Consider the following 18,614-nt stretch of genomic DNA (forward strand, 5'->3'; position numbering starts at 1 on the left):
AGTAAGGATTAATTTAGGTATGGGTTAGTTTGTATCTAGACAGGAAAGCAGACAAACATTTCTGATAACCTTCTATTTACTGATACTTAAAAAGACAATGCAGGTGTCAATTCCTCGGACGTTTTACCTCCGCCATGCTAGGATCAGCAGTCTGGCTGGTGGGGAAGGTTTCAACTTGAAACCTCTGGGAGACTCCAAGTGAGAAAGAGAAACAGAACTTGAGAGTGGTTACAAACCTTGAGCCCCTGAAGTTCAGGAGAGAGGGAGACAGACTGTAGGGGTGCAGAGCAGTGGTGGGGGTATCTGAATAAGCTAGACCTACCTAGCCTTTAGATAAGACAGATGCATGTAGACTTGTCTTGAAAACCCTTTTTCTTGTTATGCCTCATTCCTGCTGTTAAGATTAAAAGGTACTTTGTTTTGAACAGGCTGTTTTGTGTATTTTCACACTAGTCATAGCTCGCAAAAGGAAGATCACTAGGGCTCAAACCCAGTCAGGCTGCTGAGGAATCACAGCTGATATTGTGCCCCTGGAACAAGTCTGAAGGTAGGAGAATTGCAGGATTCCACCCTGAAAGAGGGAAAGGCAAGAGGCCTGTCTCCTGAAGGGATGCACTCAGAGAAGGGGGGGAAGGGGGAGGAGTGGCAAAGGTGCAGACAGTCCTGAACCGTGACAATATTATTTTACTCTTTTATAAAAAATAAAGTCATTTGCCTCAAACATATTAGCAAAACTTAACAGTGAGAGCAAATTTTTAAGTGAGGATAATCAATCACTGGAACTTAGTAAGGGATATAGTACATTCTCCATCACCAGACGTGTTTAAATCAAGTCTATATGTCTTTCTAAGGCAGTGGTCCCCAAACTTTTTTGTCTGAGCCCTTCCCCTCTTGGTCTGTGCACTCCCAGGAGCCATGGTTGGGCACCAGGGCTGGGAGCGTGGCCAGCACTGCAGCTGGGGCCTAGGCTGGGAGTGGGGCCACCGTCGGAGCCAGCTGCAACAGCTGAGAACAGGCCCACAGTCGGGGCTGGGAGCCAGTTCCCGTGGCCAGACCTGCAGCTGGGGCTGGAGTGGGGCTGGGAGCAGAGCAGGGCTGCGTGGAGCTCCCTCCCCACTCCCTATGGAGGCTGGCCCAGGCCCCACCACACACCTCTAAATGTTCCTCTGTGTCCCCTTAGGGGGGTGCGCACCACAGTTTGGGGACCACTGTTTTAATTCAGTCAGATTATTGGAGTGGAAGTAAGCATTGCTGGATGATATTTTGTGACACCTATGCTATGCAAATCAGATTAAATAATCATAACTGTCCCTCCTGACTTTAAAAAAAAAACAAACAAACAAACCATGAAACTTTGCAAGGCTAGTGCACTTAAAAAATGAAGCTCAAAGCCTACTCCAAAAAGCAGTAAGTTTGCAAAGTATCTCTCTAAAATTGTATAAATCTAAATTGTGGGCTGCAGTGTCTTCATAGCCAGCTCTATGTATCCATTTTACTGGAACTGAACAGTTCAACTGAGCTGCTTTCCTAATTACTAACCTAGATAGGAGCTTGGATAGAGAGCCAGCTGTCCAAAGCTTAGTCCAGAGAAGAATGAAGCTAGCAGGTCGGGGAAACAGCCTGAGGAAATGGCAGCAATATTATCTGTTCCCTTTACTGGAGAATTCACCTATTGCTTGTCATTCACACTGTAAACTGGGTGTCTAAGCAGACTGCTTCATGATGTCCTGATAGCAGCGGCTAAAAGCATATTTTCCATCTGCATTTGGCTCTTGCATATTTTTACACATTAAGCTCGAACAACCACTGTTCATGTAAATACTGTATGAGAACACCTAATGTAATGACTAGTATATGGGTACCAGCACAGGACTTGTCTGTCATATCATGTCACTATTGCCGTGCATAAGTGGGTATTTGGTATGTTTTAGACACAGATACACCATTTATCTGGATATTTACATCTGTACCAAACTACAGTTCTCCACTTACCATCCTGCTGCTTCACAAGTCCTTGTTGGATATACCGAATGTATGTAAAGAAGTTACACACAGAAGTGATCTAAATGAATGGGAAGGAAAAAAAAAAGTTCTCATGTATTACATATCTGTATGGAAACACAATGTAAGCTCAAATGAATTCAAGATAAAGGTAGATACTTACCCTGTATCGGCAAAAAGGAGAAATATAGTAATAGCTGCTTGAGTCCCCTAACTTGATTCTATGCTTGCATGATTTACTTTGTCCACTGAGAGCACATTTCCTGTAAAACATAAAATTTGCTTATTTTGCTTTAAATGGAATTTTGGAAACTCAACCGCCTGCAAGTTTTAGGATGTAAGATGCTGTTTTAGTTGTTTTAAAGAAAGATACGTAGCAATAGTTGCTTGAGTTCCCCTTCTAGCCTCTTGACTTGTAATTTGCAATTACTATTCTAGGTTGTCAGCTATTATGGTTTACAATGACTATTCTGTTTTTAACATTCTCGCCCCATTAAATTTTACTAATTTTAACATCTTCTTTAAGACCCTTAAGGCAGAAGCTGAGAAAACTTGATCATTCTTAGTCATATATTCCCTCATTCATTACATTTCAAGTTGGTTGAATATAACTTGAAACAATGAGCTAGGGATTTGTCCAGCAGAGCTCCTCATCTGTGGAATATGCTATTATATTTTGAGTTAATGTCAATTATTTGAAAATCAGTTAAAGAACTGCGCTTGACATTATATTTATTTGTCCTAAAGCACTGATATTTTATGTTGTTACACTGCTCAACCCTGAAACATTTGTGTAAGATGTATTTTATAAGATCAATTTTGCTTTTATGCTGACGTTTATATTGCATTTTGTATTCAAGGTACTATAAAAATCCTGAATAGAGGGACTGAAGTGAAAGCCTGACAGCAATGTTTTGGGCTGCCTTACAGAAAACTACGGTTAAATGACCAGGTCCATTTCCCATCCCACCCCAACCACTGTTTGTGGTCATCTGAATATAATAAGCATGCTGGCACATATAATGCATTGAGTCCCAGAGGAAGGGTCATGTTAGCCAATGGTGATCCAGCTAAACAATTAAGGGAAAGCACTAAGTTTATATGGATTTTCACCTACATTCCTTAGCAACAGAAAAGGGGGTATTTACAATTTGGAATAATTCATCTTCAGCTTTATCTGATGGAAAAAACTGTTGCTACAATAAAAGCTTCATATATATATAACTAGAAAAAAGTTTTAGATTTTTCTGTAGCAACCACCAGCATAGTAACAGCACATCTCACAGGTAAATTAGGTTCCTATGGCAAGGTGAGTAGTGGACTTGAAGTTTTTTGCTCTTCTCCCTTCCATTCTACATTATCCAAAATCAGGAGGTACAAGAACCACACTCTTTTCAAAAATGAAACAAAAGCAACTAAAAGCACAATAGCTAAAATATTCTGTTGTGTTTATCTAAAAAGTATACATTCAGTGTTTATCAGACTAGCTGATCTCAATTTTGGCAAAGCTTTTGGGGAGAGGAGGAAAGACTTTAAAAGCTAGAAAATGTCTCCTGCTATGTTCTTATGGTTATACAAGTCTTATATGAAGTTCTTCTTCACTTAGCGCACAGTCAACCTGTGGAACTCCTTGCCTGAAGAGGTTGCGAAGGCTAGGACTATAACAGGGTTTAAAAGAGAACTGGATAATTTCATGGAGGTTAAGTCCATTAATGGCTATTAGCCAGAATAGGTAAGGAATGGTGTCCCTAGCCTCTGTTTGTCAGAGGGTAGAGATGGCTGGCAGGAGAGAGATCACTAGATCATTACCTGTTAGGTTCACTCCCTCTGGGGCACCTGGCATTGGCCACTGTCGGTAGACAGGATACTGGGCTGGATGGACCTTTGGTCTGACCCAGTATGGCCATTCTTATATTCTTAAGTCCTTTTAATATGCTAAAAATAATTTAGAAGCTCAAACCAATGCTTTAGAACAAAGATAAACCACTGTGACATGTATCCCATTGACGAAAATAGGAGATAGTCTGTGATGGTGACAAAACACATCAAGTCACATGACAGAGAAGAGCAGTTCACTACAATTAATTTAAAACTAATAAACAGGGCCCTACCAAATTAGCAGTCATGAAAAACGCATCAGACTGTGCAATCTGGTCTTGTGCGCGCTTTTACCCTATGCTACACAGATTTCATGAGGGAGACTAGTGTTTCTCAAATTGGGGGTCCTAACCCAAAAGAGTTGCAGGGGCGGGGGTCGCGGTATTGCCTTCAGAGCTGGGCGGCCGGAGAGCGGTGGCTGTTGGCCAGGTGCCTGGCTTGGAAGGCGGCACCCCAATACCATTTGAATATTAATGATCTACTTTAAAAAAAAACCAACAACCTATAACCAATTTTTTTGGTCTTACAATGACAAAACCCTCAGTCTAGCGTATTGCCTACAAGTAAATAACTAGCCTGGGTTAGCTATTTAAATCAATCTGCTAAGAAGTTCTCCATGACAAAATTGTTATTAAACACATAACTGATCATAAAATGGAGTTTATATCCCATGGGAAATTCAAAATATGTTTTGGTTCCAAAATATTAAATATGTATAATAAAACATAGAAGTCAATATGAAACATTTTATTCTATGACTCCCTGCGGCATGGGAACTGAACTTTATTAGAGGAAATATTAAGACAGGGACCATCTTTTTGTTCTGTTTGTACAACGCCTAACATAATGGTGTCCGGGTCCATGATTGAGTTTCCTAGGTACTGTGGTGGTGGTAATCATCATCATCATCATCACCACCACCACCACCACACATGTAAAACACAGGCAGAATAACACTGCAGAAAAAGCCTATGAGGAATTTAATAATCTTTTGGTACTTCACTTAAGACAGACACATAAGGAAGAGTAATATTTAATTCATTAAAATGATCCAGTCCTTGACTTAAGGATTCAATTTTCTCTGCTGCTCTTTTGTGTTCTAAAGCACTATCTATACTTAAAATAAACCCTCACAATGTCTATTTCCTGAAGAGTGTTTGATCTAACATTAGATAGGTAAGTTACATGCAATAAGTTAAATTGCAAGAGGCTGTGAATGTGGACACCATCTGAGGGGACACTATCCGTTGAAAGGCTTCATGAAAGAAGTAGGTATGAAGAAATAGAAAGTGCAGAACAGAATGAGTAATATTCCCAGAACAGGGAAGGAGTGGGAGGGAGTTAAGACAATAATGGGGGGGAGGTTCTTCTCATACAGAGGATGTTGAGTAGAACCTGTGATGTGCCCCAACCATGGCTGCAATAAAGAGGGGGATAGAGCTTGATTACCCCCACAGGATTCAGATAGTTATTCCCACAAGGTACTCAGAACTAAGCAGCATGTATTATATACCATATAGCACTGAAGTAAATATCATACCAGCAACTAACCTGGTGTGGTGGAACCCAACGATTTTTTGCGCTTGTCTTGTGAGTACTGGTAGTAATGACACAGTTATGGCTAAGGGACTAAGTTGACGTTTAAGAATATGCAAACCCTTTAATGATTTTGGGGTTCTGCATGGTTCAAAAATAGTGAGTGTGTTACTTCTCATTAAACAGCTTTACAAAAAAAATTCTGAATCTTCCTTCAAAGTGTGGTCAAAATATTTTCCTTTTCCCCACTTTTTCTAAAAAAGAGAATAGCAAAACAAAATGCAAATATCCTACATTAAATATGATACGAGACACCATAATGATTTTTGTAATTTTTTAAATATACAAGTAGAGCTGGAACAGTTTTCCATCAGAAAATGCAGATTTGTCAAAATTGAAATGTTTTGTGGGAACATGTTTATTTGACAAATTGTTTTGACAGAAGAGAGTAGACGACTTGGGTTTTCCTGCCAGGAGGCTCAACATTTGCTTAAACAGTCCTGACTCTCTCTTTATAGATGACCTCTAAACTCCTTGCTTTCTTCTGCACATATATTGCAGAAGCCCTGTTCCAATGCCTTAGTCACCTCTCGGTCCAATTGCTACAGCCTTCTCTTCTCCAGATTCCCATCATCATAGCTTACTTCATACTGCTGCAGTTCCATCCAGAATGCAGCTGCTAACACAATCTTCATTTCCTGTTACTCACACCCCATCCTTTTCTCTCTTCCTGCATCAGCTTCAAACTCATCCTCATCTCAACTCCACCCTCCTATCTATGCTTGTTGTTGAGGCCTTGCTCCTTGCCTTCCTCTTGAGTGCCTTCAACTGCTTCCTTTGTCTTGGTTCCAGAATTTTTTCATGCAGCTTGCTATGCTTGAAACACCTCCAGATATCAAACACTCACTCTCTATTTCTTCATACCTACTTCTTTCACGAAGCCTTTCAATGGATAGTGTCTCCTCAGATGGTGTCCACATTCACAGCCTCTTGCAATTTAACTTATTGCATGTAACTTACCTATCTGATGTTAGATCAAACACTCTTCAGGAAAGAAACCTTGTGAGGGTTTACTTTGTTTAAGTGTAGATGGTGCTTCAGAACACAAAAGAGCAGCAGAGAAAATTGAACCTTTAAGTCAAGGACTGGATCGTTTTAATGAATTAAATATTACTCTTCCTTATGTGTCTGTCTTAAGTGAAGTACCAAAAGATTAGATTCCTCATAGGCTTTTTCTGCAGTGTTATTCTGCCTGTGTTTTACATGTGTGGGGGTGGTGGTGATGATGATGATTACCACCACCACCACCACAGTACCTAGGAAACTTAATCATGGACCCGGACACCATTATGTTAGGCGTTGTACAAACAGAACAAAAAGATGGTCCCTGTCCTCATTTATTTTCCCCTAACAGTTCAGCATAGCATTCTAATATTCTTGATGCAGAGGCCATAAACAAAAGGTTAAGATATATCCATTTTATTAGGGTCATGCAACAGTTACAACAGTTCAATCAAACACAAGAACCATTCAAATGCCAGATGAAAAATACTGTGCCTCTCATATGACAGAATATTTGGTGTAACATACTTTGGTCCCCCACATTCAACTGCAGAAGCTTTCACAAATCGAATAGGTTGCAGGCCAACTGGTTCAATGCTCAGGGTGTTGTTTTCAACAGCCTCTAAAACAGCTGAAGCCAACTACAAAAGGATAGCAAAGAAAGTAATTAGAAGTAGTTTGACATTATCCATTGCACTGAAGTAATACAAGGTTTACAGCTATATAAATATAATTTAATCAAAGCAAAGTCTAAACATGCAAATTCAACACCCCAGATAGGTTAAGAAGTTGCCCTGTATGTCAGTGTAAATAAAACCAAAAGGTCCTAACTTCCAGGCTCCTCTCCAAATAACCCTGAACTCCAAGCTATGAGGTAACTGCATTTAGAACAACAAAAACAAAAAGTCTAGTTTGTTTTCTTGTTAAGCATTGACTCATAGTGAAATTATTCTTCTTAAGCTGAATCAAACATGCTTTTAAGCAAGGAGTGTTTCAGTCCAAGTATCTGGACATTCATTTTTAACATTTTTTAAAGCCAATTATTATTTAAAAGATTTTCAGGAAGGAATAAAATTGGTTAATTTATAGAATACCTAAAAAACAATAGATCATTATCAATGTTGCCAAAGTAGGTTGGTTATAATATTTTCCTGTGGAAACAACATAAAGCAGAAATTAAAATACCCCTTTCCCTAATTCATTTCCTGATTCATTGTTTTAAAGTGCTTTTAAATATAGATTCATAGATACTAAGGTCAGAAGGGACCATTATGATCATCTAGTCCGACCTCCCGCACAACGCAGGCCACAGAATCTCACCCACCCACTCCTGTGAAAAACCTCTCACCTATGTCTGAGCTATTGAAGTCCTCAAATCGTGGTTTAAAGACTTCAAGGAGCAGAGAATCCTCCAGCAAGTGACCCGTGCCCCATGCTACAGAGGAAGGCGAAAAACCTCAGGGCCTCTTCCAATCTGCCCTGGAGGAAAATGCTAACTAAGCAGGATGTGACTCAATATCAGCCCATATGATTGTTTAAATAGACTCAACAGTTCTGTTTCGCTAATATAGTCCATAAAAGGGTTATTCCTCAGTGGTTTCCACTAAACTCCTAACTGTATTATTAAAACAACTCTGTACCAATGATCTTTGCTACCGCCTATATAATGTTATTCTGCTTTGGATATTTTACAAATCAACTCACAGATACAGTATTAAATAAGTTTAAATAGAATATTCCTTGTTTGCCCCTCCCCCAAGAAATAAAATAAAATAGTTCACATTCACAGCATATTTATACAGGCAAGAATTTATATAACACATCAACTAATCACATAAGCAGACATCACAACTTAATCTAGTTCCCATTCAGTTTACACATTCAGTTCGTCTGGTTATACTTAAAGGAAAATAAAAGATGGTCACTCCATGTAATTATCTGTAATTTATGCACAGAAGTGGTAGTAGCTACATCCTGGCTTTTTCAGGCAACATATAAGTCTACAGTAGCAATTAACAGGGTGAGAGGGCTACAGAGGGAAAACAGTAAGATGGCCTAGTTATATAAATTAGAGACACAAATATGAACTACAGGAGCATACAGATAAAACATTGTACTGAAAGAAGTTAATGTACTGTTCTACATGGATTGCAAATGAACCAATATGCAAATAGCTACCCAGATTGTGTGCCAATGGCCATTTGAAAGAAGACTGGATGAATCATGATAGAGTGATACACCAGTCAAGTGAAGACATGAGACTGTTGTATGCAGGAGGAAAATTTAGCACTGTGCCAGGAAAGGCTGTCAGTGTTCACCTTCTTCAAACAAATGAATCTCTGCAGGCTTAAAAGATTCAATCTTGCCTCTTGTATTTTAGGAAGATCCAAGAATAAATTTCTTTTACTCTTAGGGCTGAATCTTCAGCTGTACCCAGTAAGTGCTGTGTGGAGGTGACAGGGGCAAACTCACAAAGAAGGAATGACCTGGGCCAGTTCTGTGCTTTCTCCAGCACAGCTTAGGACACTCTTAGGGCTGCTCTAAACAGTGCAGATATGTAATGAGCTCTCTTGCTGATAGTGATCCTAGGAGTGTAGCATGCTCCAACCACACCTCTTTCTGACCCCACAGCATCACCGGCAAATCTGGGAATGGGGTCCAGGAGTTGTGTAGAACCAGCCTTAGATTTCCCCATGACAGCAAATACACAACTGGCTGCTTACTGGCTACAACAGCTTTCCATCCCTTTTGTCCCACCTGAGGCCTTGATCTCATTTACAATTTACTGTAAAAGGTTGTGTTTCTTTCTTTACGGTCGGGGGAGGAGGAGGTTAGCAATCAAAATGAACGTCCTCTTTCATGTCTTTACTGTAAAACACGCAAAATTTCCAAAACAGTAATACGTCTCCCTACTTGAAACATGAGAATTCTTACTTTTTTTTTATTTATTAACTCTGGATCTCACCACAGTCATTTGGAACTATTTGCATCTCCATCTTTCTGTACAATTGATAGGCCAGGCTAGGGGCAGGAGGAATTGCATATTTTATCCTTGTACAGTCTCCTCTGTCCAGTTAATTGACTAACAATATTTTTAATTAAACCGTATAAAGGGCTTCTAGATGGAATACGTTACAATAGGTAGAAACCGGAGAAAAGGCACTGAGAAAATATATCTGGCCATGACCAGCAAAGGCCAGTTTGACAGAAGGGAGGAGCAAGTTAATCTGTGTAGAACTGATATCTGGTGGATGAAAAATAAAAATGGTTTGCATGATGAAAAAGGTAACTTTTCTACTTATTTAAATTATCGTAGTGCCTAGAGCCCCAGTCACAGACCAGGCCCCCACTGTGTGAGGTGCAGTACAAACAGCACAAAAAAGACAGTCTCTTGCCAAAGAGCTTACAAACTAGGTATAAGACAGACGAATACAGACCAACCAACAGGAGAGTACAAGGAAACGAGACAATATTGGTCAGCATGGTAGGCTGTGGCATGACCACAGCAGCCTAGCCTAGCTGTTTTCAAGTATAGGCATCACCACAGTGGAGCGTTTTAAGGAACGATTGAACAAGAACAGTAAAATGGCGTTACACACGTTTACGGGGAGTACATCCCAAGCATACGGGGCAGGATGGGAAAAAGCACAAAAGTGCTCGTTTGAAAATTTAACAAGTGAGCTATGGAGGCTGGCATCATGGGCCAATCAGAGGTAAGTATCAACAGCTTGGCAGTGAATGATAATAGATAGGGTGGGGATAGGCTATGAAGGGCCTTGAAAGTGCTGACAAGTAGCTTAGGGTTGATATGATAGAGAAGAGGGTGCCAGTGGAGGGATGACATGGTCAAAGCGACAGGCTAGGAAAATATTTACAGCAACAAATGAAAATTCAAAATGCAGAAAAAAAAATCAAAGAAGGTGAAATTCACACAACTGTTTTAATCCAAAATCAATTATGTTCCCAACTCTTTCACCTTTCTCTGAGCTTAGCCCTTCTGTCTAAGGCTTCCCTCCTCAAAGAAAGCAGAACGCACCATAGCCCTGGCTGCCTGCTCCAAAGCCTGACTTTCTCTGCTGCACTGATAGATTGGGAGAGAAGACAGGTGTCTGCTGAGTAAAGGGTGTTGTGGCCTGTATGGCCATTTACATAAAGGCGTAAGTAAGAAAGATTGTCCATTTACTATGTCCCTCCTAAAAGGTCCCTAGTAAGATGAGAAGTACACAATCCCCAATTCCTGAGGGCACTAGAGTTTGAAGGAGGGATAGGAGAAGAATGAGAGTCTCTGTTTGAAAGAGTCATGTCTGGAATAGCAAGAGAACTCCAAGTTAGTATTGGATACAGTGACAGAGGTAGGGAAGGGGGAATCTGAACAACTGTGGTCTCCAACCTTTTTACGCACAAGATCACTTTTTGAATTTAAGTGCAACCCAGGATCTACCCCGCCCCTTCCCCGAGGCCCCACCCTGCTCACTCCATCCCCCTCCCTCCGTTGCTTGCTCTCCCCCACCCTCACTTACTTTCACTGGGCTGGGGCCAAGGGGTTCAGAGTGTTGGAGGGGGCTCCGAGCTGAACCTGGGGCAGGGGTGCAGGAGGGGGTGAGGGGTGTGAGCTCTGGGAGGGAGTTTGGGTGCAGGAGGGGGCTCTGGCCTGGGGTGCTAGCTCTGGAAGGGGGCTCAGGGCTGGGGCAGAGGTGCGGGCTCCTGCCGGGTGGCACTTACCTTAGGTGGCAGCACAGCAGCGCTAGGGCTCCCTGCCTGCTCCACGCCACTCCGAGAAGCAGCCAGCATGTCCCTGTGGTGCCTGGGGCGGGGTCATGGCTCCACACACTGTCCCTCTCTGCAGGCATGGCCCCCGCAGTCCCAATTAGCCGCTGTTCCCCATTCCCGGCTAATGGGAGCTGCAGGGGTGATGCCTGCACACAGGAGCAGTGCATGGAGAACCCCTACCCCACCCCCATCAGGGGCCGCAGCGAGCCTGCCTTAGCCCCGCTGCGCCATTGAACTTTTAAAAAGAAAAGGAGTACTTGTGGCACCTTAGAGACTAACAAATTTATTTGAGCATAAGCTTTCGTGAGCTACAGCTCCCTTCATCGGATGCATTCAGTGGAAAATACAGTGGGGAGATTTATATACACAGAGAACATGAAACAATGGTGTTATCATACACACTGTAAGGAGAGTGATCACTTAAGATGAGCTAATACCAGCAGGACGGTGGGTGGGAGGGAAGAAAACCTTTTCTAGTGATAATCAAGGTGGGCCATTTCCAGCAGTTGACAAGAACGTCTGAGGAACAGCGGGGGGAAGGGAATAAACATGGGGAAATAGTTTTACTTTGTGTAATGACCCATCCACTCCCAGTCTTTATTCAAGCCTAAGTTAGTTGTATCCAGTTTGCAAATTAATTCCAATTCAGCAGTCTCTCCTTGGAGTCTGTTTTTGAAGTTCTTTTGTTGTAATATTCCGACTTTTAGGACTGTAATCGAGTGACCAGGGAGATTGAAGTGTTCTTCGACTGGTTTTTGAATATTATAATTCTTGATGTCTGATTTGTGTCCATTTATTCTTTTACGTAGAGACTGTCCAGTCTGGCCAATGTACATGGCAGAGGGGCATTGCTGGCACATGATGGCATATATCACATTGATAGATGTGCAGGTGAACGAGCCTCTGATAGTGTGGCTGATGTGATTAGGCCCTATGATGGTGTCCCCTGAATAGATATGTGGACACAGTTGGCAATGGACTTTGTTGCAAGGATAGGTTCCTGGGTTAGTAGTTCTGTTGTGTGGCGTGTGGTTGCTGGTGAGTATTTGATTCAGGTTGGGGGGCTGTCTGTAAGCAAGGACTGGCCTGTCTCCCAAGATCTCTGAGAGTGGTGGGGCGTCCTTCAGGATAGGTTGTAGATCCTTGATGATGCATTGGAGAGGTTTCAGTTGGGGGCTGAAGGTGATGGCTAGTGGCGTTCTGTTATTTTCTTTGTTGGGCCTGTCCTGCAGTAGGTAACTTCTGGGTACTCTTCTGGCTCTGTCAGTCAATCTGTTTCTTCACTTCAGCAGGTGGGTATTGTAGTTATAAGAACGCTTGATAGAGATCTTGTAGGTGTTTGTCTCTGTCTGAGGGGTTGGAGCAAATGCGGTTGTATCGTAGAGCTTGGCTGTAGACAATGGATCGTGTGGTGTGGTCTGGATGAAAACTGGAGGCGTGTAGGTCAGTAGGTTTCCGGTATTGGGTGGTGTTTATGTGACCATCGCTTATTAGCACTGTAGTGTCTAGGAAGTGGATCTCTTCTGTAGACTGGTCCAGGCTGAGGTTGATGGTGGGATGGAAATTGTTGAAATCATGGTGGAATTCTTCAAGGGCTTCTTTTCCATGGGTCCAGATGAAGATGATGTCATCAATGTAGCGCAAATAGAGTAGGGGTATTAGGGGATGAAAGCTGAGGAAGCGTTGTTCTAAGTCAGCCATAAAAATGTTGGCATACTGTGGGGCCACACGAGTACCCATAGCAGTGCCGCTGATCTGAAAGTATACATTGTCCCTAAATGTGAAATAGTTACGGGTGAGGACAAAGTCACAAAGTTCAGCCACCAGGTTTGCCGTGACATTATCGGGGTTACTGTTCCTGATGGCTTGTAGTCCATCTTTGTGTGGAACATTGGTGTAGAGGACTTCTACATCCATAGTGGCCAGGATGGTGTTTTCAGGAAGATCACCGATGGACTGTAGTTTCCTCAGGAAGTCAGTGGTGTCTCCAAGATAGCTGGGAGTGCTGGTGGCATAGGGCCTGAGGAGGGAGTTGAACTTTTAGCAGCTGGAGATTGTGATGGACGGTCAGAGGCTCCAGGATCGACCAGTAGATTGCAATCTACGGGCTCATGACCACTGCTGTACAACATCTTACCACTCTAAGTTAGGCTTCAGCCCTTCACTTTGACTAGTGCAATTTTTTTTATAATGAGGCAAATAGCTAAATATTATGTAACTATGTGAAGAAATAATTTACAGCCTTCAGGTACTGAGTAAAACATGTGGAAACAACTGTTCCATGAGTACCTATGTACATTATATAAAGACAGCATCAACATTTAGACAGAATAAATACATTACCTCACTTTTTGAGAAGGTTAAACATGGGAAGATATCTTCCTGATAGATTTTATCTAAGAAAGGGCATGTTCTGTCCATCGTCGGCTCATCCTTCCAGGATCTGAATTCATTATACAGAGATAAGTCAGCCTAACAAACAAACCCAGAAAGATACTTTTTAAACAAAAAAAAGTTATATTCTAGTGACAAATGTTATGGATTACAGCAGTTGTGCTAAAACTGAACAGTTAATAATACCTGCATTTCAATCAACAAGCATTAGAACCAATACCACTATTCCACATTATTCTATAGCTCCAGCAGCTGCACATTAACCATACTTTTTTTTTAAAAATCTCTGCTTTGCCTAAGTATACAAAAATAAGCAATTTAAGTTGTGTTGTTTCATGTATCTTGAACTTATTGCAGTATTAGGGCACTGAAATATTAAAAAATGAGACAAGAGAGGAAACTGGCAGGTCACTGAAGTCTTGAAGTCAGGATACCCTTGACAACACAAGAGAAACTGTTTAACTGGAAGAAGTCACTAATTCTTTTACATGGGTGCATCTGTTACATCCTTTCAGTCTGTCCACTGCTTATTTTCTGAATTTGAAAAGTTTGGTAAGGTGACCAAACCTAAGTGATCTGTTAATATTATATTTAAAAGCAAAGTAAATAAACAAATACCTTTGTATGTCTACAGAATTTAATGTAAGAGTAGAATTGAGCCCATCATTTTAAACCCGCTGTTATTCTTCATTTGAGGTCCCTCGAAGTCCAAAAACTTCATTCTCCCACTTTGCTAAGCCTATCTCATGCTATAATTTCACAGCTACCACATAGCATTTATTGGAACATGAAGCCAAACCACATGAGATCATGTTCGGGGGGCGGGGGAGAAGGTGCATTGGGAAAGCATGAAGGGGAAATAATTGGTGGGGTTTTGGGGAAAGGGTGGGAGTTGGCATAGTTTTTATTATTAATTCACTTCTTGATGGAACTGATGGAGCTTATGAGAGCTCTGAATGAGAAAGACAGTGTCTTGATGAAGTGGGATTGGAATGGTATTTTATGCACAGGCAGCAGCACTAAAGGAGACAGAAGCAGAAGCGAAACAAATAAATGGGATGTTGAGGATGGATCACCAACTTGTCCTTTTGCCCTACAAACCTGTCTTCCTTAACACACAGAATACCCTCCCTGAACTGATTCATAAGGCTACTACCATCTCCTCACAATCCCTTCAAGATCCACACCTACCTACAGAAAAATGAAATTAAAATAGCTACACAGAGTTCCAATGAGGACCGATGATGTCCATCTACTTACTTATATTTGAAAATAAAAAAAACTTTTAGATTTGAAGTTATGAAGATGTCACTAACTAGCCAAATTAACTTTGTGACCTTACTACCATTACCCTCATCCCCTTTCCTTCCTACTATTTGTTACAATCTAATATGATGACACAAGTGAGTGTAAACTCTTTGGGGCCAGAACCATGTCTTCCTATAGTTAGTGTAGTGCCTAGCTCCATAGGGCCCTTGCACACTACTGTCATAATATAAATGAAGATTTAGGGAATGGTCTTGGTTTTGTCTGTAAATTAATCCACAGTCAAAGGTCAAATGAGGAGGTATGTGTGAGGCAAGCAGGAAGGAAAGAGTTGGATATGTAGGTCAACAGCATGAAAGTTGAAGAGGGTCGAGGATTGTGAGGTAAGGAAGGGTGAATGCCATTTAAATAAATAAGAGATGGGGAAAATGTGGCCATCTAGAGGATGGCAGAGGACAGTTATGGACTGAGAGAAGAAAACAGAAACTCACTGACAAACTTGGAGAACTGAAAACAGGAAAAGTTCGAAATAGAGAAAAAGAAGAGAAGCCCATTGATGGATTTTCTGGGCCACCTCATGATTAGGGACTGTGAAAGAGAAGAAGCTGTTGTTTTAGTGAGATGGAGTGAGCAAGAGTTCAGAAACTATGAATGGGGTGGGTGTTCTAGAGGAAAGTAACGTTCAACAAGCAGACACACCCAACTGAGAACTTAATTATGCTTATTTTATAGTATGCTTGTTAGAAAGAATATAAGGTTTAAATTACCGTTTAAAAATCATTTTAAAATATTCTATGTAAATGAGGCACTGCAGAGGGAAAATAATTCACACTAGAACAATCCTAATTGACTAAACTCAAAAGATTAGTTTATGTATATTAACCTCCTGTATACTATTCTAGTCTATCCATTTTCAGAGTTTTCCTTGATCTTTAGCATTTTACCATTTTCCTGTCATTAGTTTTAAAAAACACAGAATTTAGGCAGGCCAATTTATTTTCTATTAGATCCACTTGACTTTCACCTAGATATAATCAAAGTCAGCTGTCTCAGTTAAACCAGATTGTAAATGCCTTTGTTGCTAAGCCACCAACCTCATTGTGCAAATGAAACCCAATAAATGTATTCTGTTCCGTAAAGGAACATTCCCCGTAGCCTCAATCAAAAGAAAAATTCTGAGGCATGAAAATGAATGGTTTATCAATACCTTAAAGAGTCACCCACAGGGGGCAAAAACTTTTTTTAAAAAAAGCATAATTTTTGTATGTGTTTACTGAACATTTTAGAAATCTAACAGTCATTATTTACATTGCATTTATTTTTAGTATTTTGCTGAGTTTCCCTCTTCATCCAATATTTAAAAGAAACCAAGCTGACTTGAAAAGCTCTTTTTATTTGGCTTTCTGCTTCGTACTTTGAGTGCCTTATTCATTTCCTTTCTAGGTACTGAATGTGTATCTCTCTTCTATACCCACTCTTTCCCTCATCAGATCAGTAGTGAATTATAATGGAACAAAATTTTAAAAGGGATACAATCATTTTAAATTACACTTCTGTCTGAATATTTTTCCATCTTTACAAACAGCACCTAAGATTACTAATATATGAAAGATTAGAGAATTATATTACAGCCCTTTAAAAAAATACTGGTGCAATAACATCATTTTGTATATAATTAGTTTCCTGATTTCCTCTATACAGTCAGTTTCCTTTGTGTTTGTTTCCCTTGAACAGCAACAAGAGAAAGAAAAACATTTTTAATTTAGTTGCAAAACAATTAAAATTGGCAAGTAGACTAAGAAGCAAGTGTAGGAAACAACTTTTTTTTTTATTTTAGATTAACTAGATTTCAGAGTTATAGTTTGACTTTACCATGTGTTAGTCTGATTCTTCCCAGTTCTATGCCCAATAGTGCAGAAAGGCCTGAAATTAACCAAGTCTCATACATTTTCCAAATGTATAACAAAAAAGCTGACAGTATAAAAAACTCTTGCAGAAAATGTTAGAGGTAACTATCTTATAATATTTCAAATATTTAGAATCTTCTCCCCCGACGAAAGCATTTAAAAGGTAAACAGGAAGATTCAGAAATTCATCAGTTATTGATATGGAACTCCAAGATGAAACAGAAGTTAACAGAAAAAATCTCTGAAAGCAATCAGTGGTACACAAAGATTTTACAGACACATGCATAACCATATACAATTTTATAGGGAATGAAAATAAAATTGCTTTTTTAATTCAGGAAACATTAATGACCATCCCACTAGCCAAAAAGAACACAATCTTTGAACTGTTACCTCTTTGCAGTCTTTCACAATTGGCTGCACTGTGGTGAGGTCTTGATGACTGCCACACATAGCACTACTTGTACTTTTGTTTCTTGCATGTCCTTTTTTAAATGGAGCTTTTCCACTAGACTGAAGCTCCTTAGTTGGTGATGTTGGTGAAGTGGACAGTACTAGTGTTTTCAAAGCTGCTACTTCAGCCTGAAGGACATCAATCTTGAAAATGAGAAAATACAATTAAGTACTTGCAACCTAGGCACACATTATGGCATGATATAATGCCAACTGGCATTTCTGTTAGATACTTTTCAAATATGGATAGTGAATGTAAATGTCTTGATTTGCATAAAGAACAGCAACATGTACACCTTTAGAGCACAATATGCAGTAGCACTGCTGTTTTGCTGTGTCCACTGCCAACTTTCAACATTGTGCTGGAAAAATCCAATGCCAAACCCAAAAGCGTTTACAGACCGTATATGTAGATGGCACAGAACAATTCAGTAATTATTAGCATAGATTTACACAAGTGAGGATCCTTTTTAAATTTTTTACCCACGAACAATTCTGGATTTAAACACTAATAAAATGCACAGAAAATAAGTTTGAAAAAAACTCACCTTTCCCTGTGCTTCTTTTAATTGTTTTTCTGCAGTAGCTTGTTTGACATTAGCTTCTCTCACCATTTTGTGTGCTTCCTATAAAACAAAATGTTTTTGTAGTATACGTTTCCCATAAAATAGCCACCCTACAAAATCCAGGGAAAAAAAACTTTTAAAAATAAATGACATAACCCATTTCTTCATGAAGATTACATATAAAAAGAGTAAGATTTGTGATGTCTCTTGGAATTTAAATAAAACAGTTATTAACTCAAAATATCTACAAACCTATTACTTTTGCGATGGCAAAACAAAGGGGATCAGCAGGCCCTGTATATCATTGGCCCTGATCACAGACACTGGGCAACTGAAATCCTTTGCAGCCAACCTACAAAGATGCCTGGCACGACCTCCAAACTCCAATCAAGCTCTGGTGGCTTCCAACTGAAGACCCCACTCCTCTCTTGAGAAAGAGGACCAGCAGCAAGAGAAGCAACATAGGCACACATTCATACTCAAAGGAGCCTGTTTCTGCTCTCCTGTTGCCAGCAGAGCCAACCTCAATAATCTTAATTTGTGCATGAAGGCGGCTCGTTGAATGAATATATGAAGTCTAATACTTAACAGTAAAAATAAATTCAACAGGAAAATGGGCAACGTAAAAACCAAACAAATGTATCAGGCTAGAGATTAATAAATTACATTTAAAAAATGTAAATAGTAACGTGTTAAAAACAATCCAGGTAAGGAAGCAAGATTCAGCTAATAAAGGGAAATAGAAGAGAGCTAAGGGCTTGAGATTTTTTTTTTTTTAAAA

General features: G+C 40.2%; 1 protein-coding gene across 3 annotated transcripts in view; it reads right to left on the bottom strand.

The window, feature by feature from the left end:
• The window catches only part of LOC102932414 (RAB3A interacting protein), a 49,649-nt gene that overhangs the window by 4,169 nt on the left and 26,866 nt on the right, over positions 1-18,614 (bottom strand). For all 3 annotated transcript variants that reach the window (XM_037886629.2, XM_037886636.2, XM_043547910.1), the window contains 6 exons: positions 17,816-17,893; positions 17,208-17,411; positions 13,591-13,719; positions 7,006-7,118; positions 2,165-2,264; positions 1,993-2,062 (listed from right to left, as the gene is read on the bottom strand). In XM_037886629.2, coding sequence (XP_037742557.1) covers positions 1,993-2,062; positions 2,165-2,264; positions 7,006-7,118; positions 13,591-13,719; positions 17,208-17,411; positions 17,816-17,893 — 694 coding nt within the window. The remainder of the gene's footprint in view (positions 1-1,992; positions 2,063-2,164; positions 2,265-7,005; positions 7,119-13,590; positions 13,720-17,207; positions 17,412-17,815; positions 17,894-18,614) is intronic.

Source organism: Chelonia mydas, chromosome 1, assembly GCF_015237465.2.
Source record: "Chelonia mydas isolate rCheMyd1 chromosome 1, rCheMyd1.pri.v2, whole genome shotgun sequence".
NCBI lineage: Eukaryota > Metazoa > Chordata > Testudines > Cheloniidae > Chelonia > Chelonia mydas.